Raw genomic sequence first — 27,438 nt, 5'->3', positions numbered from 1 at the left:
AATACCATGTACAGAGTGGCAAACTTAGAAGAACGGAGCTGATTTATACTTTACAGACGCAGCTGCTGGTGTGTAGAGAGAGGTGGAGCAGTGAACGATTAAGCCTACTGTAATTGGTAAACATCTGAGGATGGATAACAGCTGAATAAGTGAGGACAAAGTCATAGGATTTCCCTGTGTTTATGTTTTTCTTTTTTCTAAGCAAAAAAATAATATATATTTTTTATGTTTATGGCCATGGAGGTAAATTTCGGCCTGGCAGAAACCCTGAAAGTATCATACAGAGGAGGCACAAACTTCAATTTCATGTTGGATGTTGGGGGGTCATAGAGGGTCAAATGTATATAGCAGTGATGTCCTGAGGCAACAAACCACATTTTCATGCCTTACACTGGCCCTTTAAAAAAAGAAACTTTTTTTTTTTCAAATAATGCTACCAGGCACATCTCTTTCCAATAAAATGATGAGTTGAAGGTGGTGTGACTTTCATTTGGGGGGGGGGGGGGGGGGGGCAGGACCCGTTTCTGCAAGCTGCACTACATGAGAGACATCTCCATTAGGAGGCAAGATAAAGATCACTATTTTACATGTTTATAGTGAAATAACTGTATATTAAAAAAATACTTTTATGTGCATGAATATGTTAAGAAGCATATTTGATTGTTTGTTCTACTTTTTTAAATTTATTTATACAGTAAAACTGTTAATCTTCATTCGTTGCCTCAAGGCAACACTGCGCAGTTAGCCCAATTTTTTTCAGGCAATATAATGCATTTGCATATGTGTGTAGAGATGTGTTTGTGTGCATTTATATGATCATAGTCAATGTTTTTTACTTTACAATCTACTCATAATTACAGGACATGGATGTAAAAACCTTTTATGCAAGGAAACCAAGGGAATGTGCACTTTCTGTCCTCAGAAAGTGAGGACAGTGAGCTTTCAGGGAGTGACATTGAAGTAGAGGAGTGGATCCCTGAATGAGGTTTGAGGGACACTTAGGAGCTCAGGGGTCAGTTGGTAAAGTAACTGTGTCTTTGTGTGTGTTAGTGCCCACATAGCAAGCAGGTCTGGCCAGGATCTGGTATCAAGTCGGCACTTTGAGTAATCTGGGAGAGTAGAAAAGCGCTATATAAAAATCAGTCCATTCACTGTCTGAACAGAGTTTCGGGCATGTTACTTTTGCACTGTTTTGCATGTTCCGGAACATGTTGTTATTGCATGGCTTGATTAAGGTACACATTATGCTGACATCTGGGGCCAGAGCTGAAACTGTTCTGGGCCAGCAGAGTGTCTACAACTGGCCCAGAACTGGCACACCACCTACAGATGGCCCACATACCGCAATGAATAACAGCCCTTTGGTGGCCCAGATCAGGTTTGCCAGAGGTAATCCACACATGGGCCAGCACAGGACGACCAGGGTGTCTGAAACTGGCCTTGTGCTGGCCCATGTGTGGGCCACCACTGGCAAACCAGGTCTGGCCCACCAAAGGGCCGTCATTCATTGCGGTATGTGGGCCGTGTGTAAGCACATTGTGTGGGCGCAATACACACACAACTGCTGGTGTGTAGAGAGAGGTGGAGCAGTGAACAATTAAGCCTACTGTAATTGGTAAACATCTGAGGATGGATAACAGCTGAATAAGTGAGGACAAATAGTGTTAAGTCATAGGATTTCCCTGTGTTTATGTTTTTCTTTTTTCATAGATGCTTTTCTAAGCAAAAAAATATTTTTTTTTTTTTATGTTTATGGCCATGGAGGTAAATTTCGACCTGGCAGAAACCCTGAAAGTATTATACACAGGAGGCACACAACTTCAATTTCATGTTGGATGTTGGGGGGTCATAGAGGGTCAAATGTATATAGCAGTGATGTCAACTCATTTTACATCGCAGGTCACATACAGCCCATCTTGATCTTATATGTACAGACCAGTAAAACTGAAGTTTAACTACATTTTTACTATATGAGATATCTTAATATAAGCCAACAAAGCACAATTTCAACAGTTTGTCTAGGTTTTTCTGCACAATAAAGAAATACAGCTGTAGTAAATGAATGAAATTTGTCAACATGAGTCCTTAGGCTTAAATTGTAAGAAGAAAACATGTAAAATTACAGAAATCTATCATTTAATTCTTTGGTGCATTGTGAATGACCATGAGGGGGATCTTTATTAGCAGGAAAAGCTATAAATCTCAAGAAAATATAGTTAAAAGTCCAAAATTTATATCCTCCTTCACATTTTCCAAAGCCATCCAGTGAGACAGATTGGAGTTTTCACCAGGACGATTCTGGGCCCTGGGGCCTTATGTTTGACACATCTGGTTTATAGGATGTGAGCACCAAACACAGGCTGTCAAACCCCTCACATGGCCAGACACAATCTGAAGTATACTCAAAGTTTTCCGCTTCCCAGAGTTTATGTTAAAGCATGTATGATTTGTTACAGTGCTGCCCACCAGCAGTAGCGAGGGGGAGGGGTGGGTCACTATTTCAAGAAGACTGTCACCACTGGCAGAGAGAATGTGATTGAGAACAGAAGCATCGTTAATGATTTTCAGTCACTGCAGCAGTGCGGATCACTGGTTCATGTGTATTTATGCAGCGCTGCTGAGCCACAAAAGATGCATGAAGAAATAAAAGATTTTAATGGGGGGAACGCGGTTGGAAAACTGTCTTTGTGTCTGATCTATGAGCACTCGCACAATATTTCCCATATTCTGCCAACCTGTAGCCGTTGTGCAGAATCTTCAGCTGAAGACAAATTAGCATTTAAATGAGGCAAGTTATTTTCCTTTTACGCCCGCTCTAAATTACTAACGCAATAGCTTTGATTGAGACGAGAGAAGGGAGACTGGTGGCTTTTTTAGTGTTATTGACCCAGAAAAGGTTGAGTGAGCATACTCGCTCATTTTCAGCAACACCACTGCATCAAAAAAAAAACCTCACATGGCCACGCTCGCTCACAGCCGAGAGCTGCAGCTCAACGGCCTACAACCACAGCCACCAGTGTTTGGCACTGAACAGCTTGACTGATGCTCGCTGTCTTGCCTAAAGGAGCACTCCAATGATTTTCAACCTTATCTCTTACAATGTACGTATCACAGGGAGATACGTTAATGCACCTGCGCACTCGGCAAGACCCACTGTGTCTTGTAGGAAGTGCTCTGTTCACCTCCCCAAATCGTGCACAGGATGATGCAGTTCTGGGCTAATAAGCAGCAAGAATACATCAATCTTCTCAAAGTTCAACTTTCAACAATGTGGACATGTTGAGAAGAGTGCATTTTTCAAGAAATACTCTATAATTAACTTCTCCTTTCAAAGCTGTTTATTGGGGATTTCTTTGAGGCTATTATTTGAGGTTTCAACATGAACAGAGGTTGTTGTTATTATGTGTCAATAATGCAGGCTGTATGAGAAGATTCTGCAGCTATGACACGGCACATACTTGAGAGTCCTATCATGTCTGAATGAAGCCATAGCAAACAAATATACACCATAAGTCATGGACACCTATGTCAGAATGGCATAAAATCATCACAATAAGAGAGAAGAGTCCAGAAATCCAATACATTCAATTTCTTAGATCACAGATTAAATAAAAATGCATCAGTTTCTGAGCTTTCCTCTTAGCGGTACTCTGAATCCTTTAGAACAGGACATGCATTCAAATGCAGCTACACTTCCTAACATGCTTTGCACAATACAACAAGGCTATCTCTGTCATCATGTTAGACAGCAGTGATATTATCAATGCATACCTTCTTTTGCTTGTGCAGTGTTGCGCTGCATATAAAGTCTTTGTTGCGCCGTGACACATACAGGTATGCTTAAAGCAGAGCGATGCTGAATCCCACTTGTCTCTGAAGCACCTAGATTGCTGCTCTCAGAGTCGGTACACACCTGCCTCTTCATGTATTTGGAGACAACGCGAAGTTCCTCTTTTGTGTTGAAATGACCAAATGTTTTGCAAATGCTTGGCTCAAGAAAAGAAAGGAAATTTGCTCTCTTTCTGGAGTTTTGCATTTGTTAAAAGTCAGTTTACTCAAATACCAGGGAGTCGGTCTGGGCAGGGGTGGGGGTGGGAGAGAAGCTCTCCTGACTGGAGAGCAAAAGGGATCTCGTTAATATCCCCCATGCCTGGCAATTGAAAACGTGTGGACAGGGACACATTCTTTCTATCTGGGAGGTCACTTGGAAATAGACTGCTGAGTAACCTTCTCTCTGCCCCTGACTGGAAGGCTGTCTTTTTCTCTCTTTAGATTTCTACTGCTCTGAGCCCCGACTGCGAAACTCCATAAAGAATGATGGATGCTGATGGAGACACATGGAGTGGTGATTATGGATCATAGCAGAGTATCGAGGAAGGACAGAGAGACAGACATACGTACGGAAAGAAACCGAGAAAGAGGGGGGATTCAGAATGGTTAATGACACAACTGAATCCTTCTATTTTTTTTTTATTTATTTATTTTTGTATGTGATGCAGTTGCGCCACTGAGTGGTGGAATATGAAACTACTGCCACTGAGGTCGTTACAAACATGTATGACAATGTTCAAAGTAAATCTGAAAATCGTACAAAAATTAGGTTCTTACCTTAAAAATAATGTTACAGTGCATTTTTTAAATAAATTGTCCACCCATTTGTCCATTTGTCAGATACTCAGAATGTGGAGTTTTGATACTATTTAAATGGTCTGACTTTAAACGCTTTTGCCTGTTGCTATAATGGAATAAACAATATAAAGTAATGAACAAAGTGCACAATCGCTGTATTCAGGAAAACGAATTACACACAAGTGCTGAGGCAACGTGTGGAATTAACACAAGGCTTTATATTCATGAACGAAACTTAGAGGAAAAGTGATTTAAAAGCCTTGAAGCCTGTGGGTTTAAAACTTCCAGATGGAGTACTTCACAGTTTGGAGGCCCTGAGAGCAAAAAGTCTGTGTGACCGTTAGTCTCAAAGTGAGGCGCAGGAACAGTAAGAAGAACCTGCCACTGCCTGCTCTCTGACTTACAGCGGACAAGAAATTTAGCAATTTAGATAATGTAACTCAGACTTCCTGAGGGAAGAGAACAAGTAGATCACTGGTAGGGGATAGGCTGAAGCCTTTTAATCACATCTGACAAGTAAATGGGTGTGGAATGCATCAGGGGAAAAGTTCTGCCCTCGCGGTCATATATTTTAAATGGCGCCTGACATACTGTTCCACCCAGAGGCTCAGAAACACACACTAAGTATTTCATTACTCTGGGAAACTTGTTGTAAAACAGATCACTTCTGTTCAAGCACGCTTTTTTACAGAGCACCAGTCAGAAAATAAAATAGTGAGTCCCCAAAATAAAACTAAATGATGAAACACCAAATATTAGATTCCATCACAGGTGTAAGCATTTAGATACTTTATTTTATATTTTCTCTAAGACTGCAATAATACTCTGTCAAGTAGAAGACTTGTATTAAAGAGAAAAATTAAATAAAAGTGAAATATTATTTTGAGTGCCTCGCAATGAGGTGGCAACCTGTCTTTATGATGGGTATATGCTCCAGGAATGCCGTGATGCAGATAGGGAGTTAAGAAAAGTAGATTAAAGTATTATCAGTTAGATTATTAATAAAGGTGCACTGATGCAACATTTTACTGTTGTATCAGACTGAGGTAGAGTTTTGACCTCAGTCTCAGTTCAATTCTGGGACAATCCATTGCAACAAGCTTTGAGATTAAATGCTTAAATAAATACTTAATTTGCAGAAGGACTAAATTGTGGGCATTGATTTTTTAGACTGTTCATGTCACAGTGAATGTCAAATCTTGTGGAGAAGCATTACACGTTTTTATTGGGTCTAACAGCCCGTCCAAACAACATGAAAGTAACAGATCTTTGGGGTCTAATTCCTGGCCACTAAACTCAAACTTAGCAATTCACCAAGTGCACAGATCATTAAGGGGAGAGCTTCTAGTAAAGGGTTGAACTAGTAACAATACCTGCTACTAATTCAACCAAAGTCTTGTGCAACGGAGTCTGTGATCTAACACGTCATCTTTTATAACTTCAAATGTAACCCAAGTGGCAGGCCGCAAGCAAGAGGCGCAGTCATTGGTGTACAGAGAGTTCAGCTGAGGAGAGATGCACCGCAGATGAGGTGAGGGTCACACTGGATACAGGAAGTCTAATTATATCCAGCTGAAGATTTATGAAGTGATGTTCAGCTGGGAAATTTGCCCACAGAGCACTTCCAGAATTCATATATTCCACATACAATATCCTGATGAGGTTAGAGGGCCTCTCAGACAAATTGTAATCCTCTATTTACACAGCAGATACTTCAGGCTAACTGCAAAGGGCCAAGGACTGAGACTGTAGTGCATGCGATGAAGGAAATTTCCAAGAGGGCCAAGGACTTCATAAGACCCCGATTTTATGAAGTTACATTCAGGAGAGCTTGATCATAAGGGAGCCTGACCCCATTTATTATTACAGTGTAGGGATCATGAACTCATTTAGAGACAAACAGGGTAGATGTCACAGCGGCCTTTGTAGAATTGGTCAAAGAAAAGGCAAAAAACAAATGGCTACATCAGAGCACTAAGACTATTTCCGAGGTACACCGAAGGCATGAAGGAAAAAATAAAATCACTTATCGCTTTTGTATTTTGCCTGCCTGAGGTTATGTAAGATAAATTGGTGCTAGCTTTCGAATTGTTTCACCCTCAGGCAACCCTCCATGAGCCTGCACTGACAAGGGTACCATTCTCGCTCTGACTGTTTAGCACACAACCTCTGTGAAATTCTCACATGTGGAAAATGTAATTAAAGTAAATGGTGCATGAACTCTGTTTTAATGAACAGAAATCCAGGAAAAGATTTCCTAGCGTTTAGGGAGTTAATCAGTTAGTTCTGCATGATAATGAGAAGACAGTCTTACAATAAACAGGCCCTAGCTCAGTTTTATATCTGTTTTAATTGGGCCAGTTGGGTCAGGGATGCTTGGGATCCAGGTGGGCAACAACTGTGAGGAAAAATGTATGGTGCGTGTCCCTACATTGTTTGCCGAGATGAGGCAAAGTAGTGGCAGGGATATTTGACTAAAGCTAAATAAATTCTTTGTGTCCTAGCTCTGTTGTTTAAATCAGTCCCTTCATTGTCAGAAATATTACCACGCTCCGCATGCATAGATGTCAGTTTCACCAACACAAGCTGTAAAATAAATTCTATTGCTTTTACACAAAGATGCGAAATTGCCCACAGTTGTTCTTTTGAGGTCTTGAAACCAAAAGAAGCCTGCTCAGAGTGCAAAGGCAACACAGCTGAGTTGAAGTTCAATTTCCAAACGGATGAAAACAATCCGAGTGGCACAGGAGGAAGAGTGCTGGTAAGATGCAGTGGATGAGGAGGAGGACAAGAAGTAATTTCATATGCAATTCAAGCAACTTTGATAAACCCGATCTTTTTTTGTAGAATGGTAACAATGGAAGCGAGAGAATGAGTACAGCCCAGTCACTGCAGACTCTCTATGGAAAAGGAAATTCATATCTTCTCTTAACAGCAAGAGGCTCACACAAAACAATGCCAGCAACTGAGAGATGCTGAAGATTATGTCAATTTGAAGCCATTTCCCCACTGGACACGTCCTCTGACAGGGTGGACATGAAGCATCAGGTCAAAGACTGCACACAAAAAGTAATACAGGTGCAGAATTAATTTGTGTTTTTTAAAGTCTTATTTGGAGGACAAATATGTCATGCCGTGTTTTTTCTCCGTGACAGCCAAATAAGCCGTGATCGTATAGTGGTTAGTACTCTGCGTTGTGGCCGCAGCAACCCCGGTTCGAATCCGGGTCACGGCAGTTTTTCTCTCATTTCCCAAGAAAAGATAAAGAGTGCGCACTGCTGAAAGCAGGGGATGTTTGTATACTTTCTACTACTGCAGAGCACAATAAAAAATGTCATCCAAATGTTCGAAATGCACCCGTGAGCAGTGCAAAAGGGCGATCTTTGCTGACAGTAGCATTTCTTAATTGTGAATGCTTTTTTTATACCCGCTCGGTTCTGCTTGGGTTCGAGAGATGTAAATTTCATCAGCAGGCAGGCAGTGAGGGCAAGAATCTCACTAGAACCTGATGTAAGAGATTTTATACCGAAATGCACCAACTACGCATGCGCCCCAGGCAGTGGAAAGGACTTTAAAGAAGTAAAACAGGAATGACCTCTCTGCAGTGCCTATATAGACTATATAAAGGCTTGCGCAGTATCAAAAAAAATCTAGATTTGCCTTTTCTCTAGATTAAAAAAAATAGTGCGAGATTTAGACTTTAACTTACATTTTCTCGCTTATTCTTGTAGATGTAGAAACACTATATGGACACTCAAATAGTTGATAGTGTTTAGCGCTATATAAGGAGCTAAACGAGAGAAAGAGGTTTTATGAAAGCAAGTTTTGGTTCAGTTGATTTTATTATTATGGAAATGTTACGTTCATTGGAAAGGACGAGCAGACTGATGCAGACACAACGGCATCATTTTTTTCTTGTAACTTTAATTATTGATGCACGTTAACATCCGTGAGCATTAATGAAAGATTGAAAGATTCTTATTAGTTTATGTGTTGAAACCCATGTATTGATTGCATTGTGAGTGGATGATAAGGTTCCCGAAAGTACCTCGGACAGTGGCAAGCCGTGATCGTATAGTGGTTAGTACTCTGCGTTGTGGCCGCAGCAACCCCGGTTCGAATCCGGGTCACGGCAATTCCTAAAGTCTCCAATGTCTGTTTTAGTTGCGTCCGCTATTACTCCTGCTTTATTGTCTGTGCGAAAGTTTTTTAGTTGTGTTAAAACTTTAATGGGCGTTAACGTTAGTACATCAATAATACGTGTGAAATATTAATACTAGAAGATTTGGGGGAAAAAATACACCAACTTGGTGTTAAGAGACCTTTAAAACACATTACTAGACAACTTAAAAGAATAAAAGGTCGACACTGAGACAGTGATACCCTTGAGCCAATTTCACAAAAAAGTACACAGCTAGGGATAAATATTTAACTAATTTCAGTGGACTATGTACTCTACATGAACACTACTTGTGTTAAAATGCACATCAGTTAGTGTAACTGTGGCCCTCGAAGCAGATGCTTTTAAAACACATTCTACAGTAATAGTTTGCAGAGAATGATTCAACATAGTCAAGAACTGAGTGAAAAACTTAAATTATCACCAGTTACTTGTGCCACTGTATCATAGAAATGTTGTTCAGTAAATGATAATTTCACACCACTGTTCTCTAACATCCTTAACATCATCAGCAGGAGTATTTTGTCAATGCCACATTTCTTTGCATCTTGGTTATGAAAAAAAGAAATGAGATGGATGTTCATCAATAAGGAATTCCGACTAGGTGGTAAATTCTGCAATGTAAAACAAAGACATCCAAACTTGTGAATGTCTTTTTTTTTTTTTGTTTACCCTAGTAGATTTGATGTTTGGAAGTTATTATAATAATCTTGAATTTGAAGTGCACTTTTAGATTTTGAGAATAATGGCTAACATTTGTAATATCTGCCTTCAGGAAAAAGCTTTATACACATTTCCGAGAGTAGCTGGTTTATTCATGGGATGTGAAACTTCTGCATCTTAAAGGAAAACTTTTCATTTTCAAATTAACTTTCATAAATGAAAGTGGGTGGGTATAACTCATGAAAAAAAATTAAGATGTTGGATTAATGCACAAGGTATATTGTGCAAGGATCTACAAATGTAACATCTGTACGAGTATGTCTGTGAAGGTTCTCAGTCATCCAGGTCATCGTAGTCAAAGGAGCTTTGATTGATTGATTGAATCTTTATTTTGAACATGTTGAAAAAGTATAAAAAAAAATAGAATTAAAAGAGACAAATGAACAAAGCAAACAAAAGGAAAACGAGCAACCACAACTCCAAATAACGTCCATGTTCAAAAAGGAGCAGGAAGAAGCATAAGCTTATTTAATCCCACCCCTTTTCCACTATCTAGTATCAATAGACTACAGAAATACCTCCTTGCAATTACATTATATGTTATGTGTAAATTTTTTTTTTTAATATATACACATATATGTTTCTATCTATCCATACATACGTATATACACACATACGCACATATACACATTTTCAATAACCCCATTAACACCTCAAGGATACACAACCTACAATTATATATATATATAGCAAAGAAAAGCGTCTGGACTTCTTTAAGTTACTTGAAGACGTTTCACTTCTCATCCGAGAAGCTTCTTCAGTTCTGAGGTCAAATGGTGGAGAGTCCCAGAAAGTCGCCTGACAGGGTTTGTAAAGTGGATGGACGGATGGGCAGTCAGTGAGCCAGGGCTCCAAGTGAGTACGTGTCTTTCAGCTTGCTTTTAAGAATGCAGCTCTTTACCATTGGACTCCCTGTTGTGGAACCAAAATTGCTGAGTGCAAGGATTTTTTAGCCATAAATAACTCATAACTGAAGACAAAACTACATAAGGTGCACCATGCAATGACCTCAAAGAACAGTAACACTGCATATTAACTTGGCAATAAGCTGCTGTTCATGGACTTTGCTCTTAGCTCTTTCTATAGCTTTGGGGCCACCAAAACTTAAAACAAAAACACATTGTTCTAACATTTAAACAAAAACAGTGATAACAGAAGTCAAAAAATAAAGGTACTAGTCAGAAATTCCTCTTTTTGGGCAACAAGTGAGTACAAGAAAGTGGGGTCGGAGATTCATCAGATACCCGGATGTTCAAGGTTACTCTCTCAGGCATTTAATAAAGACTTTAAGAATTTTAACTCTCATGAGTAAAACATATCAGTGCATGGAGCCAAAAATATTTTTCTTCCTTCAAAATATTTCTCAGACACCTGCAGTTTCCTATTTGACCATGGAGTAGTGAACTGTGGTTAGGGTTTTGTAACTAGAAAAGCACAATAAATAAATATCTGTAATAAAATGACAACTTTCCATGAAAGATCAAGATTCACTGAATACAAATTATGGAATTACATCAAATAAAATGATGATTTCTTGATTTTTTTCCCCTTTAAATAAGTAGATAAATAATTTCAAACGAGATATTGATATTTATTCCCGCTCCAAGTGCGCCAGTGACGTCAAATCTCGCGGCATCACTTCCCCAAATCTCGCTGGAGAAACTAACAAGGAAGCGAATGGCGGAAATGTAGAGCCACCTCACGCTTTCAGTTAGTCATTTCTGGATATAGCTCTTTCTTTTCTTCTTAAAAGCAGAACCGAGCCCAGAGTCCAGCAGATGTCTTCAGGCGAAAGCACTACGCGGTTCTGAAGAAACGATGCGGTCGCTTTGAGTCGCCTGACAGGGTTTGTAAAGTGGATGGACGGATGGGCAGTCAGTGAGCCAGCTGAGAGCGTCCTGTCACCGACAGCCTGCCAGTTTAAACACCGGTAATGTGTAACGTTAATATGGGGGGTTTACTTATTTTATGTGACTTAAAAGCCAAGTGAAACAGAATTCGTTCAGGATTAGCGTCACTAAAGCTGTGGGTTCAAGGTAGCACATCATCCCCACACAGAAAAAGCAAATGCAGATCCGACCATATGGGAAAAACTGACAGCAGGTGTACCATAGTTTGAGTTGGTTAAAGAGCTTCAGAGTGCCTGCAGCCTGAGCAGCAGACTGTTTGATGCTTTTACCATCAGTAAAAAAAAACAGGTGTGCGGGTGTTTACTGCAACTTGACGCAGAAGTAAACCAAACAATCTGTGGGAGACCTGAGTCTCCAGTGTGCTAACAATGATTCTGTTATTTAGATGTGTAGTACTATATATTTTTCCAGACAGTATCAGATCAGTTCACTACATCACCTGCCATTTAATCTCTCTAAATATGAGGGCCTCCTTTCATCCTGCTAATGACTTGTTTGTAGGGTTGCCAACTCCCTGAAAAATAAATAAGGGACACCTCACGGCCGGGGCTGGGCGACCCGATTGTCTTCACCCTTCCCAGTGTGAGGAATTTTTTTTAGCTCTTTTTTTTGGTGTGTGAAATTATTTTTTTAACCTTTTGACAAAGTGCGTCCCTTTTCAGCTCAATACTTTTGTTTCTAAATACGGAACGATTCTGTTTTTCAAGGGACGGTTGGCAACCCTACTTGTTTGTGTGGTACAACCGGGATAAAACTGGAAGAGCAAGTTTTGGCAACTGTTCCTGACCAGCTGTATCCCATATTCATTAAAACGATTGGCAAATAAACTCTTTATCTTAATTTATTTTTTCTTTCTAAGACTAATCTGAGACAAGTGACAAGTCAGGTGATTGAGACAATTGTCTGATCCCTAATTGGCGTTTAAAATTAGTTGAGTTTTGAGCTTCATACTTAAATCGAATGCAATGCCTCATTTGCAGACATATGGCCCTGCCGCTCAGTTAGCCGAGGGAGACGAGGAAACGACGCGAGCATCATGTTTCTGAAAACATCGTTCACCACCCTGATCGTGGGGGTGTTTGTGGTCTATGTGCTCCACACCTGCTGGGTGATGTACGGGATCGTGTACACCAAACCCTGCAACAACCCCAAAGGTGCCAACTGCATCACACCCTTCCTGGCTGGGAACCCCAAACTGCAGGTCAGTTGTGAGCAAGGATGGTCGCGCCGGTCATGCATGAGTCTGGTTTCTCTCTTTGATGCGGATGCCTGACATGTTCGTCTTTGTTCTTTAGCTGAGCATCTACACCACACTGCGGTCGAACGCAGAAGGAGGCCATACTCTGATCCACAAAGAGGAGAACTTTGATGTCAACAGCAAGTTTGAAAGGTTGGTTGTTTGGGGAGGGGTTAAGAGATTCACATTTATTATCTTAACGGAAGTAAAAACCTATGAGATAAAAACAGACACTGAATTGAATGCACAGCCCCTTGTGGTATGACACGGTGTTACACGGAGATTTGATTGAAGCATTCTGAAAAATGGATTTCTTTTTTAAGTTCTGTTTTAAATTTCGTTTCTTTCTTTTCCATGTTTCCCACAGGACAATCAATGTCTCCCTACCTAAGAAAACCCGTAATAATGGAACTCTATACGCACTAATATTTGTCCATCAAGCTGCCCACGATCCGTGGCACGATCCACGACAAGTTCACTTGGTTGCTCAGCTCACCACGTACATGGTCCCTAAACCGCCTGAAATCTCTCTGATATCTGGGGAAGATAAAACAAAGGTACCATACTGTCTCTGCTACTGCTGAAAGTCAACACACAGAAAGTTAACAGCTATGTAGTTTTTCTTTAAAAAGATCAGATATGCAGAAGAATTGTGCTGTTTTATCAAGCTTTAATCAGATCACTAAACTCCTATCCTGCCTTTGCACTCGCGCAGGGTCAGAAAGAAGGCCAGCAGAAGAAGCTGCATGATGCAGCGGCAGGGGGCGGAGCCAGAGCTGGAGCCACCTCTGTGTCAGACCATCCAGTTTCACACTGGCGCTCCCGCCTCACTGTCAACATTGTCGGCGACCACTTCCTCTTTGACAGAGAATACCTCCCAAATGATGTCCACAGATACCTCAGAGTGTAAGATGGCGGCTACACAAACGCAAACGGCACTATGAGAGGAAATAGATATCCAAGTTGTTGTTTTTTGTTGTTGTTGTTGTTTTTAAAGAAGAGGTTTAAAAGAGGTCCACAGTTTGGGAGCTCTAACCTAAGGCCCAGCCACTTTAATTTATTAGCCAAGACCTAGAAATAGCCAAAAGGGGTGTGGCATGTAAAGGGTTAAAAAGTGCCTATTCTAATCCAGGCAGTTGTTTTCTGATTCAGCCGCAACCGGTGAAGTGGGCCATGACCGATGCCGACATAAAGAGCATTTCAATAGTGGAGGCGAGAAAAAGAAAGGATGCTTTGAGCTGTACTAGCTGTACTTTTAATGGATTACAGGCTTGTCGTGACGATCAAAGAGTTTCATAAAATGTTTTATCTGTATGTGTTCCAGGTTTCAGAATGGGAAGAAGGTGGTGTATCTACCTCTGCTGTTTGTTGATGAGCTCAGCAACCGGGTCAAGGACCTCGTGGTAAGTTTTCGATTTTAAATAAATATTATGCAACAGACTGCAACTCCCTGTCAGGTAGTCCCAGTGGCAGATTTTCAAATGCAATGCTTTTTTTCTATTCATTGTATTTGCTCACGGAACCTGGTTAGAGGACAATGAGTTTATGAGGCCACAATAATGATGTGTTAGTGAATGCATGGCTGAGAAGCACGTTATAGGAAACGTTGAACATATTTTTTTTCCCATGTTTTTGTGTGTAGGAGATCAACAGTACCACTACAGAACTTCCTCTGATCATCTCCTACGACTCAATCTCTCTGGGCAGACTTCGATTCTGGATCCACATGCAAGACGCCGTTTACTCTCTGCAGCAGTTCGGTATGCTAATCTTCCTGCTTGCTTTACTTCACACGTTCACTGCAGCCCTGAACTTTTCTAGACATTACCTGATCGAGCATCCTGTGCGAACGCAAAGTTTGAAGTTCGCCTCCTACTATAAGTGATGTATGATTGCACAGTGCGGTGCATTTAGTCTATCTGCATCCTTCAGATCGAGCTTCAGCCAGGTTTCCTCATCATGTCTACACACCTAAATGCAGTGCGGTTTTCTGTATCTGTTTTTGCAGGGTTCACAGAGAAGGATGCTGATGAGATTAAAGGGATCTTCGTGGATACCAACCTGTATTTCCTGGCCCTGACTTTCTTTGTAGCTGCTTTCCACGTGAGTGTGGCTGCAGACTTTTAGAGTGTACTTTGAATCCTTAAGTGAGCTGTTCATTTTAGTTCACAGTAGGAAACGTTTTTATCATTACAAAATATCACATATAAGTAAAGCTTGGGGTAATAAGTCACCTAACTGGGTCATTTTAAGGTCAAATAAAGATGCCAGTCTTAACTCTGAATGCTCTTTCAGCTCCTCTTTGACTTCCTGGCCTTCAAAAATGACATCAGCTTCTGGAAGCAGAAGAAAAGTATGGTGGGAATGTCCAGCAAAGCAGGTTTGTTAGCTTCACGGCACTGTTTCACCTTCTCACCAAACCCCTTCAAAATCCAGTTTATACAGTTTATATGGGCATAAAGAATCACCATGAATACATTTGTGGTTAGTGGCTAAATAAACTGCTCCTAGTAGAGTGTGAATGTCACCCTGTAATAAGGCTTTGACAAATGTGCAGAACAGGTGAATCTACAATATTTTTTTCATATTCTGAATCTGCTGGTTGGCCAGCAATATTTCACCCACAAGGATTATAAGAGAGAGCGCTTGTACCTTAATAGTTTTTGAATCATTTTGGCTTTGCAGTGACAGATCCACAGAACCGGCACTGTGGGACCTCTGATTTATGGGTTTTTAGAGAAGTGGCAGCTGAGAAAAAACAACAAAAAACACAGTGTAACTATATAACCCTACAAATGTTTCCCAGTGTTGTAAGATTACACAAAAGGCTTTTAAAACATGTGGGATAAAGTGTTATCAAGAGACTCGAGCTGAACCAAATGATCGGTCATCAGTGTCAGTTTGGGAGAGCCATTTACTATCTCACATTTTCTGTTGTTTGCTTCTATTTCAGTGCTGTGGCGCTGTTTCAGTACCATAGTGATTTTCCTCTATTTGCTTGACGAGCAGACCAGTCTGCTTGTCCTCATACCTGCAGGGATCGGCTCTATGATTGAAGTAAACACACGCGCGCAATTAAAAATGAATTTAAACACACACAAAATGACCATTTATTCCCACTTCAGATTTGATTAAAAGGTGATTACGTGATCTGTAATATGTAATAATGTTTCTTTTCTTTTTTTTAAGGTTTGGAAAGTGAAGAAAGCCTTTAAGATTCAAGTTTTCTGGAAAGGAGGCAAACCCACATTCCTGGTATGTGTGCATGTGTCTTTATCTGTAATCTTTTTTTCTGTTATCAGCCACGTATCTACGTCTTTGTTGGTATAGACTGGGCCTTTGGGAGGTGGCTACACAATTATACACACGAAATTGAGCATGCCTGCTTTAAAATGCTGTGCAGTACACAGTGTTGTATAAAAGTCTTTAGCAACTCTTTAGCTGCACTTGGATTTTTTATTTTTTTTTAAAGGCTTGAGCAACAGTTCTCCAGGCTTTTTGGAGCTCTTTGAAAGTTTGGACTTTGGCTACTTTTCCACTAATTTTCAGTCCAGCCCAAACCTGAACCTGAACATTTCAGAAGGGGGGAAAAAACATTTTCAGATGAATCTTAATTTGTTTTTAACACTGAGCTCAACGATCATTCAAGCATGCAAAAGACACCTCAGAGGATGAACCAGTTTTGTGGACGCATAACAGACAACTTGGCAAAGAAGCAATTTAAATTTTAATCTTTAGGTGCTTTCTTACTAGCAGCATGTTGCAAAAACATGTCATTTGTTGTCATGTCTTTAGCCGAATATACAAAACACCACAAGCACAGTTTAACATAATCTCAACTAAATTTGTATTTTTGCACCAACAAGGTGATTCCCAAAGTGCTATAAGCCAGAAGCTTGGCATATCTCAGCATGGTGTGCAGTGTCTTTAAAGAACTTGAGGAAACTGACCAAATGAAAGGCAAAAGAAGGTGGAGCAGACCTAAAAATTATGTACCTACAGTTGCTGTCAAGAAGCCAGTTTTAAGGGAACTTGGGAGAAAAGGTCTTGAGGTGTGATGAATCCAAATCGCAAATTTCTGGTTATTTGCTGAGGATGTCAGGAGATGGGCACAACATTGAGTGTCAGTTAAGAGCTTTAAATGTCTTTCCAGAAGCCTGGATCTGAAAACTACTTAAAGAAATTATGAGAAATCTTGCCTAAGAGTTCAGGCTATGTTAAAGAATAAAGGTGGTCATACCTGTACATTCTGTTTTTTGCCTTATACACTGTAATTCCATATGTTTAAATAGATATTTAAATAAAAGTACAACATATACGCATCCAGTTATTTCCTATGCCAGGAAGGCTCTGGGTTAAGGAGTAGAGACCAGTCTTACACAGCCTGTGCTAGAACATCCGACTCACTCTTTGTGATTTGGCGCTATATAAATAAAATTGAATTGAATTGAATTGAACTCTTAAATTATCTGACATGTTGACTCAAAGTACCATTTTTCTCTAACTGCGGCTTTTTTATCTGCTGGTTTTATTCTCTTATGGTGCTTTCTGCTGTAATAATATTTGTATTCAATTAAATTACTGTCCTTTGACAAAGCACAGAGCAGATAATGGAACTTTAGCCATGTTAATAAATAAAAAAGATAAATGTTCATGCAGCATTGTAGGCAGGATAATACATGCTTAATAGAAAACACGACAATCCTTTCTTATAAATGTAAAACGCTACATCGAGGCGCTTGAGTTTATAATTGTCCTTGTCGGCATTTTTCCTTAATTTCTGCAGCACTGACCGCAACTGTCGAGATTTTTAAAATGTGAGTGAAAACACGTGTCGAGTGTGCTAATGAGTGTTTTTGTTCTGTTACAGTTTGGAAAGTTAGATGAATCTGAGAGGAGAACAGAAGAATATGATACCCTGGTAGGGCACAAGACAATTAATTATCAGTTGTTTCTTTGAGATATGAGCACTTACGCTGATTGCCTCTTTCTTTATTTTTCTGTAGGCCATGAAGTATCTCTCATACCTCCTTTACCCACTGTGTATCGGAGGGGCAGTGTATGCACTAATATTTTTACGATATAAGAGGTAGGAGTCTGCGTATGTGTAAGTAACAATAACGGGATACTGATTGACTCAGTCTGACAGGTCATCACTCATTTTGATTGTGTATCTTTCTGTTGTAGTTGGTACTCGTGGCTGATTAACAGCTTGGTGAACGGTAAGGTGCTCTATACTCTTAGCACACACACAAAATACTTCTGTCCATAACAGTCATAATAAATTCTCGTGTGTTTTTCTTCACTTTATAGGTGTTTATGCATTCGGGTTCCTCTTCATGCTTCCTCAGCTATTTGTCAACTATAAGGTTAGTTTTACTTTGAAGTTACTGATTCACAAAAATCAGTAACCCACGCAATCTGTGTAATAAATGCACACATTACAACCTAACAATAAAATGCCACAGTGTGCAAACTGCAGTTTATTTACCATAACAAAACAGCACAGTGTTCATGACTGATTATTCAGCTCTGTTCTTTATTTAACAGCTGAAGTCTGTTGCCCACTTGCCCTGGAAAGCCTTCACGTATAAGGTAAAAAATAAATTTCCTGTTGTTTTCTGAGTGGTTTAGCAAATGGATGGTAAGGCCTCAGTAACACAGGCTGAGAGACTGATTGGTAACCTAAGGAAAAATGCGTGTTCTGCGAGTGGTTGCTGGCAGTCACTAGATAAAATCGGCCACAAAGAGGGTGCTGCAAAAATCCCGTTTTAATGGTTTTGATCTCAAGGCGGATGGCACGGTCGCCTGTAGTTTGCACGGAAGACGTCCACTTGTCTGCACGCACTTGCCAACTTCTCTCCGAAGGGTAGCGAAACTGTGACGTAAATAGAAACCGAGGCAATTTGCCTAAAAGAAATAAGTGAACTTTTGGAATGCTGTTGTTTGCAGCACTTTTATTTTGAAGGAGAATATTCTGCATTTCCAGTTTGCATCATGTTTTTTACTATCGTGCTCACTGAGTAGATTGCAATCAAGCAGTGTTTACAGACGAGTCGGCTTTCTCAATTCAAACTGGATGATCGTAGTATTATACCGGCAATCACAAGGAGATTTTTTTTCTTTTTCTTTTTTGGTGCAGCACCCTCTTTCACTTGTCAACCAGTCCAAGAATGCACATATTTCCCTAGCAACCAGAGATTGCCGGGGAGTGACTGACTGGTCTCTAAGCCGGTGTGACTGAGGCCTACATCTTTCATACTGTTTTTACAGCTTTTAACTTTCCATATAATAATGTTGGTCAGTGATTTAATTACTAAAGAACTCTCACTTCTAAATTTGAAAGAAAGTGTATCTATTATTTTTTTAATGTTCAAGAGCTGATGTAATTTGTCAGAATAACTGATCACCCCTACAAACAATGACTACTTTATTTTTTATCTATCTTTTGAGAATGTTCATGGACTTCTTTCATGTTAACAGGCATTCAATACCTTCATCGATGACGTGTTTGCCTTCATCATCACCATGCCAACGTCTCACAGACTGGCCTGTTTCAGAGATGATGTGGTGTTTCTCATCTACCTTTACCAGAGATGGTACATGCACACTACATTACACGTAGCACATTTGTTAAAAACGTGCACATTTTTTGAGAGTTAAAACTCTCCGTTTCTTTCACCAGGCTCTACCCTGTGGACAAAACAAGAGTAAACGAATATGGAGTGTCGTACGATGAAAAACCCAAAGGGAAGAGTCACTAGACTCGGAGGAATTTGCTTTTATGATCTGGAATCTGTGGGTATTGTCTTGTTTCCACTGGTGTCCACTCATCTTTATCAACCGGAATGAGTTTAATGGTCAGGGGGACATTTTTTGTTGTATATGTTCCAGGCACATCAATGTGCTTATGGTTCGGACTTTTTCCACCCTGTTAAAAATTGTTAAAAGGGCAATATCATCTTCTGCTTCGTCTGACAGTCTGACGAGGCCTTCTTGTTTTGTTTTGGGGTTTGTTTTGGTGGGGCGGGGGTTAGTTACAGTGTGTGTGATGGGACACAGTGACAGTGTGTTTTTATTTTTCCAGAGTTTTAAATGCACAAAGGAATCTTTATAATTCTTAACAATGCTACGCTTGTGTTTTGAACAAGTTGGATTCAGCCTGCTCCGACAGCTGGCAGATGTAGTATATCTACGAGCTGCAGAGAAAGAGCTGCTTTGCTCATCTGAGAGCTTTATTCAGTAAGAAGACATAATCCAGTGGCTTGTTGTATACCTACCAGATAAGACAGCCTTCAAGTAAAATCAAGATAGCTGTGTGATGGCAGGGATAGAAAGACTGTGCTGTGACAAAAAAGGAGGGAGTGTGGCAAAGGTGAAGCATTCTGACTGATGTTTCAGGCAGCTCAATAATATTGTTCCAGACAGTCTCAGAAAAATCAGGCTGTAGTCATAATTGCAGCTTTTGTGCTTAAGTGGCCACTATTTCTAAATTCGTAGCTGGTGTTGATGGTAATTGGAATAAAAATATGAAAGCTGCAATAAGCAAAGGTAAGCCATACAGAAACTAAAAATGATATATTGTTAGCTCTGTTGAATATGTAAATTATCAGAAAATATGTTCATTATTTTTAAGCATTTCTCAATAACTTGGCAATCTGGCTCTTTAAAAAAAAAACTGTACAAAATTATATCCAAAATGATCATGTGCATACAGTTGGCATTTGTTAGTTCTGTGACAAAGAACGGTCATGTTTAATGCTACAGTCACACTAGGGAAAACAGTAGTTGGAGGCCACGGCATGACCAAACCATTCTGCCGGTGTTCTGTAAACTTGTAAGTCAAAGTGACTTTAGTGCAAGACGGCGACGAAATGGCAGTAAGGCCAATAAGACAGTCTGCTATCAGTTTGCAACTGAATAGGATCCAGTTGGCAATTACATGCAATCTGCTTATGAAGAGATCTGTTGATATCTGTTACAAATTCACATTAAACCCTAGCATTCAGAGTCCGGCAAGTGTAAAATGGGAATTCCTCCATGAATAGTGATGTAGTTGATGTAAAGTATTCACATTTTTGTTGTCTTTTTTTTTTTTTTCTCCTAGTTACAAGAAAGTCGCTGTCCTGCTTTTACTCTAGTGTGACTGAGCTGTAAAGAGGACCTGTTATGCTCGTTTTCTATTACACACACTGTTATGATGTAAATGTTCATAGTAAGAGATAATTAGATACACACATTTGAACGTAATCTCCGAATGGGAGAAATGAAACACCAAAAGCATAACAAAACGGTTTACGGGACTTTTTTTCTACTTCCTTATTAATATGATGATATCAGCTTATCAAGAAGATATGCAGACCTGTATACATAAATTGACGGTGATTAAGTTTGCTTCCAGTAGCTTACTTTTGCTTCCGCGAAGCAAACAAAGTTGCCAAAATAATAAAATAATAAAATACAACGGTATGCATGACAGAGAGGGCAGCCTTAAAGAGGGAGCAGCTTAAATAGCTTATTTCACACAATGTAAAATTTCAAATCGACATAAGTATGCTTTTAAAATGAGAATAAACTGTAACATTTGAGGGCAAAATCAAAGAAAATGGGATTTAAAACGTAAACGTTTAGAAATCCAAATTGGAAAAGTGATGCATTTGAATGCATCACTTTTCAGTTCTGCTGAAGAAGCGCGGATTGTTACACAATTCCGTTTATTTGCCAGTAGATGGCAGGAGAATTTCACTAGAGGCAGAGGAGAAAGTTGTGATCTGTTGCCATGGAGAGAAGATTAATTGCCCAAGACATTCCAGACACTTAAGCTTGAAAGTTCCACAATCTGTGAAGTTGAGTTCTGTATGTTTTGTGTCTCTGTAAATGGTACTGACTGCTTCATGACATTGTACCACTGACAGTCCTACTGTCTTTTCCATCCATCAATCCATCTTCTTTTTTTTCTTTTTTTTACATAACTGGGCCAAGAAAATCTGCTAGTGCCAAATGTGAGAATGAATAATGTTACCATTGTACGTTCACAATGGATGGTACATCGGATCTTTTGAATAAACACTGACATTGTGAGAGAGATGATGACGGAAATCTTTAAACAAAGTATTATTACACTGAGTTTATGCAATCAAAATTTGATTTTTTTTTTTTTTTAAGACTTTAATTGAAATAATGTACTTAACATTCAGATATCATGATATATTAGGTCTGTATATAAAGGTTCTGCACAGGATTTATGTTTCTTAAAAATAGAGTTGGCAGAGATTTGCCTTTAAATTGTTTTACTTATTGTAATGTTTGTGTTTTTTGATTGAGATGAAATTAAAAAATAACTGACAAAATGTTACGTGTAGTTGGTATGTTACTATTGCTGGGGTAAACTGTTCAGTGGAAATGTTGCTCAGAGATAACCTGAGTAATGCAGAGATAATTTCATTTGTTAAGGGAAAAATCTAGCAAAACCTATCTGGCGTGATGTAAAAAAGTAATCTCTCTCTCACTCACTCACTCACACTAAATCGTGCAATGACTTTGGTTAGATAATCGAGGCCTAATTACTACAAGATCTGTTGGATCAAGAAATTACTCTAACAGAATCTGTCTGACAGTGAAGTATACATCAAATCATGTCACGATCTAAAGAAACTCAAGAGCAGCAGAGAACAAAAGTTGGGCATCTATCAGTCTTACTAAGCCATTTCTAAAGCTTTGGGACTCCAGTGTACCACACTGAGAGCCTTTATCCACAAATGGAGAAATCTTGAAACAGTGGTGAACCCTCCCAGGAGTGGTCGCCCTACCAAAATGACTTAAAGATCACATCAAGAGAGGAAGAAGGACTAATGAACTGCCAGCCTCACTTGCACAATTAAGGTCAGAGTTCATAATTTAACAGTAACAAAAGAGACTTGGCAAAAATGGCATCCATGAGGAAGTTCCAAGGTAAAAACCACTGTTGACCAAAAAGAACAGAGTATCAGTCACATTTGGCAAAAAAGAAAACAACTTGATGATTCTAAGACCTTAGGGAAAATATTCTGTAGACTGATGAGGTTTTTTGGAAGCTTTCAGAACCACTACACCTGTCATAAAACTAACACAGCTTTTCTGAAAAATGGCATACCAGTAGTAAAACATGGTGGTGGTAGTATGATGTTCTGGAGCTGCTTTGTTGCTTCAGGACCAGGACAACTTGCTGTAATTGATGGATGTCCAGCCATCGATTCATGGCCTAAAGCTCAATCACACAACCACCACAATCAAAAAGAGTGCACAAACCTTGCAGGAGAGGAAAAGGCAGTACAGCTCTCTGCAATGTGGTACACTGCTGCTGTAAGGTCTCTGAGTGTAGTTAAGTGTTTCTATAAATACAGTACTCCTGCATTCCTCCGCAATTTACACATACACCAAGATGGTCTTTTTTTTTTCCAATATATTTTTATTGATTTTATAATTGAGCAGTATACAACAATCACCTTCAAAAGAACACAATAGAAGGTGGACGGTAAGTCAACAAGGTGGTAATACAGCATACATAAATGTTAAGACAGAGTATATTTCACTTAAGTTTATCCATCAGGCTAATGACTGGTTGCCAAATCTTATAAAACACACTCTCTCGGTTAGACAAGGTAAACCTGATTTTCTCCAGATGGAGTACATTTCCAAATTCTCTCAACCACATTTCAAAGGTAGGAGGTTTATCAGACTTCCAGCAGAGAAGTATCAGCTTTCTAGCCACAAGTGTGGTCATTGACACAACCTGTGTCTCTGTCTTGTCCCTTGCCCATCCCGGTTCAGACACCCCAAACAATGCTGCAAAGGGGGTACACGGGACCTCCCTGCCAATGGCCTTGGTCAGAAAATCAAACAAATGATTCCAAAAGAGCTGTAGTTTTTGGCATTGAAAGAAAAGGTGAGATAAAGTTCCTCGACCACTTGAACACTTAACACAGAGGGCTGAAACGTTCTTATATATTTTTTCCACTTTAGTGGGAGAAAAATGCAACCTACACACAACCTTAAATTGGATCAGACAATGTCTAGCATTTATAGAACTACAATATATATTCTTAATGCACTCTTGCCAGAGATCATCAGTAACATCCACCCCCAGTTCTTCCTGCCACTGCTCCCTAAAAGTATCAGATGAAGGACTGTATATATCTAGTAAGGCCCCGTAAAAGCGAGACACAGCACCTCTAGTATAGGGCTCAACTGACATGAAGCTGTCAAGCACTGAGTTTCGAGGAATCAAATTGTATTGTGGAATAGATGCTTTGATGAAATGTCTTAACTGTAAAAATCTGAAAAAATGTGAATTTGGAAGATTAAATTTCACCCTCAATTGCTGAAAAGATGGAAAATGTCCATCAATGTAAATATCTTTGAGAGAACAAATCCCTCTTCCCTGCCATGTCACAAACGTGATGTCCTCCAGCCCAGGCCTGAAGGCATGATTGTTACATATTGGAGCATCCAAATACATTTTAGGAGCCTTTACTGTGCCCAATAGTTGGTTCCTGACCTTAATTGAATTTTGAATCACAGGATTTCTGCCATATAGTGTATTCTTCACTTTTATCGGGCTATTAAGCAGGGCTGGAAGACAAGTTTGTCTACAAGACAGGTGTTCCATCATCAACCATGAAGGTTGTCCTTCCAAATCAGCACCTGGAGTACACCTTCGCCAAAATGAAAAAAATATTTAAGTGTGTAGCCATATAATATAATCTAAAATTTGGGAGTCCAAGGCCACCACAAGTCTTATGTTTAACAAGATGTTTTTTGGAAATTCTAGGAACCTTACCCGACCAAACAAAGGAGGATACAACAGATTCCAGCTTTTTAAAATATGACTGGGGAATGCACACTGGGATTGACTGAAAGATGTACAAAAATCTGGGCAAAACTACCATTTTGATGGCTTTAATCCGCCCCACCATGGAAATTGGCAATGTGATCCAAAACTCAATATTCTTCTCCAATTGATTAACTTTTCTATCCCAATTTTTCTTTAAAAGTTGTGACACCTTACATGTGACTGTGATACCGAGACATTCAAACTTATCTAGCGCTATTCTAAATGGAGTATTATGCAGATAAGCCATGTCCACCCCATCCGACAGAGGCATAAGTTCACTTTTCGTCCAATTTATCTTATACCCTGAGAGAGAACCAAATTCGTTAATAAGCTGCAATAGTGGACTGATCGAGGTCTTAGGTTTTGATACGAATAAGACTACGTCATCAGCATAAGCGGAGAATTTATGAGGAATACCCTGATGTATAATCGGTAGTATATCAGAACTTAGCCGTATACGAGCTGCTAAAGGTTCTAGGGCCAGGGCAAAAATAAAAGGAGAAATGGGATCTCCCTGTCGCGTGCCCCTGTGCAATCGAAAAGGGTCTGATACATCATTATTAGTCCTTACCGAGGCCATAGGTCCTTTGTACAAAATTCTAATCCAATTGATAAAAGAATCACCAAATCCAAATTTGGATAATACAGTAAACATATACGGCCACTCGACCTGATCAAAAGCTTTTTCAGCATCCAAAGCTATTACCACAGAATCATCTGAACACCTAGTAGGACTATATATGAGATTAAATAATCTACGCAAATTAAAATAAATGTAGCGGTTAGGGATAAACCCTGTTTGATCTGGATGTATAAGTTTAGCAATATGATCTTTAAGGCGGTTTGATAAAACTTTTGTTAATATCTTGGTCTCAACAGAAATGAGAGATATAGGCCGATAGGACGAGACAGACATAGGATCACGACCTTTTTTAAGAATCAATGAAATTACACCATGATATAATGAACTTGGCAAAGAGCCAGACAATTTTGAATAGTTAAACATACGCAAAATCAGAGGGGCTAGCAATGAGGAGTAAGCTTTATAAAACTCTGCTCCAAAACCATCTGGCCCAGGGGCCTTATTATTTGACATCTGTTGAATAGCTGTCTTAATCTCATCTAATGTGAAGTCCGCCTCCAAATCTGCAACTGCCACATCATCTAATTTTGGGAGATTACACTTTTCCAGAAAGTCCTCAATTAATGACTGACTCGCAGAACTCTTAGAGCTATAAAGATCACGATAAAAATCTTCAAAACACTTTTTTATTTCCTGGGGGTTTCTAGTGGTCTGCCCATGTTTGTTATTGATTGATAGTATTGTTTGTGATGCTTGTGTTTTTCTAAGTAATCTTGCAAGTAACCTATGAGGCTTATCACCCAATTCAAAAAATGTTTGCTTACACTTAGTGATTTGAAGGCAAACTTGTTTGCTGAGCAGAGAATTATACTCACACTTCAATTTAGTAATTTTGCCCAGTAATTCTATTTTGGGAGAGGACTGATAAGTTTGTTCTAGCTGTTGTATATTTGACTCAAGATCCTTCAAAGCCATTTCCTGGGATTTACGTTTAGCTGCAGAGAACGAAATAATGTGGCCTCGAATTACCGCCTTCATACTCTCCCAGAGAATTGCATCGTCAACATCACCTTTATCATTATCATTAATAAAATCCAAAATGTGCTTCTCTAATTTCTTATGAAACGTCTCATCTTTAAGCAGAGTTGGATCAAAGCACCAGTTTCTTCTCTGTAAGTTAGCTAAATCTGCAAAATCCAGATCAATGGACAAGGGCTATGGTCAGAAATTAAAATAGGATGGTAGGTAACATCCCTCATAATTGGAATAAGTTTAGAGTCCAGAAAGATATAATCAATACGGGAGTACGACCCATGAACGGAAGAGAAAAAGGAGTAAGCCCTGCCTGTGGGGTAAAGTAGCCTCCAAGTATCCACCATGTTCATGTTTTTCAACGCACTCTTCACAACATGACTGGATTTAGACTGTTGGGTATGAGCTGATGCACTTTTATCCAAACGGGTTCACCAAGATGGTTTTGATGCACTGAAGGAACAATGGGCTGGGAGGTCAGTTCCTTAATCTTAATTATGCAAATTCTCATGACCATTGATCAACAACCACTGACCAAAACCCACTGATCAAAGACCACTGATCAATGGCCATGAGTACCATTCACAGAAAGTTGGTGAATGGCTGCAATCACAGCATTGTAAGATGGCGAAAGATGTACTCTTAGGCCCCCTCCTCGATTTAGAGATGGTCTTTCCCTTTTCACGTAAATGGCCTCCTTGACTCCGCGCTCAAACCAGCATTCCCCCCTGTCCAGGATGTGTACATCCTCATCCTTGAAAGAGTGTCCACTGGCCTGTAGGTATGAACAGACTGCAGACTCTTAATTTTTCATGTTTTATTGGGGTCCAGGGTGTAATTTGCCACAGGGCAAGGGTAAAAATTCTATTGAAACTAAAATGAGAGAATAATCAGGTGTCGCAATAAGATGCCCCACAAATTATTTGTGCCAGTGTAAAAGATAGTTTTTTCCAGCCACAACACAAGACACTACAGGGATAGACCCTGCAGGCCTGACAGCTGGAGATGTATCACTCATCCTGTTTTTCACCTGGATAGAGTGTTTACACTGCAGTCTGCCTTTGGTGGCTTTTTGGCAGCTACTGTGATATTCACTAGTACCCTCACTGACACACAAAACAAAACAACGACTACACTCCACACTAACTACACTCCAAACACACTGAACGTCACAAATTCACTATTGATATCGCTCTCTCTGTGTCTTTCTCTCTCTGCCATCACTCCCAAAAACGTTCCTCTCTTCCACTTGATGCCATATAATAATTTTAT

The 27,438-nt window shown here is 39.7% G+C and overlaps 1 protein-coding gene and 2 non-coding genes across 3 annotated transcripts; all 3 read left to right on the top strand.

Moving 5' to 3' along the window:
* The first annotated feature begins 7,792 nt into the window (after positions 1–7,792).
* On the top strand, positions 7,793–7,864 carry trnah-gug (transfer RNA histidin (anticodon GUG)). Its single transcript has one exon. It is a non-coding gene; the product is annotated as a tRNA-His (tRNA).
* An 828-nt stretch (positions 7,865–8,692) lies between these two features.
* On the top strand, positions 8,693–8,764 carry trnah-gug (transfer RNA histidin (anticodon GUG)). Its single transcript has one exon. It is a non-coding gene; the product is annotated as a tRNA-His (tRNA).
* Positions 8,765–11,187: 2,423 nt separating this feature from the next.
* clptm1l (CLPTM1 like) lies at positions 11,188–22,029 on the top strand. Its single transcript, XM_085262540.1, has 18 exons — positions 11,188–11,462; positions 12,423–12,643; positions 12,738–12,832; positions 13,047–13,236; positions 13,395–13,585; positions 14,004–14,082; positions 14,322–14,439; positions 14,688–14,782; positions 14,975–15,059; positions 15,633–15,736; positions 15,869–15,934; positions 17,550–17,600; positions 17,686–17,768; positions 17,867–17,901; positions 17,993–18,048; positions 18,230–18,274; positions 19,163–19,278; positions 19,365–22,029. Exons 2-18 carry the CDS (start codon positions 12,479–12,481, stop codon positions 19,441–19,443), a joined length of 1,653 nt encoding a protein of 550 aa, XP_085118666.1. The 5' UTR covers positions 11,188–11,462; positions 12,423–12,478; the 3' UTR covers positions 19,444–22,029.
* The last annotated feature ends 5,409 nt before the right edge of the window (positions 22,030–27,438 follow it).

The sequence above is a fragment of the Mchenga conophoros genome, linkage group LG22 (assembly GCF_057382185.1).
Source record: "Mchenga conophoros isolate Kocher_MC1m ecotype Shallow Benthic linkage group LG22, M_conophoros_male_GT1.1, whole genome shotgun sequence".
Lineage (NCBI taxonomy): Eukaryota > Metazoa > Chordata > Actinopteri > Cichliformes > Cichlidae > Mchenga > Mchenga conophoros.
Note: the sequence above shows the minus strand (reverse complement) of the source record. Positions and strands in the feature narration are given on the sequence as shown.

Bases quoted from the DNA above. Each gene is read 5' to 3' on its own strand.
- clptm1l (XM_085262540.1), top strand. From the start codon at position 12,479: ATGTTTCTGAAAACATCGTTCACCACCCTGATCGTGGGGGTGTTTGTG. The intron at 17,601-17,685 runs GTAGGGCACAAG...ATTTTTCTGTAG, and splicing joins CAGAAGAATATGATACCCTG to GCCATGAAGTATCTCTCATA. The intron at 17,769-17,866 runs GTAGGAGTCTGC...TTTCTGTTGTAG, and splicing joins ATATTTTTACGATATAAGAG to TTGGTACTCGTGGCTGATTA.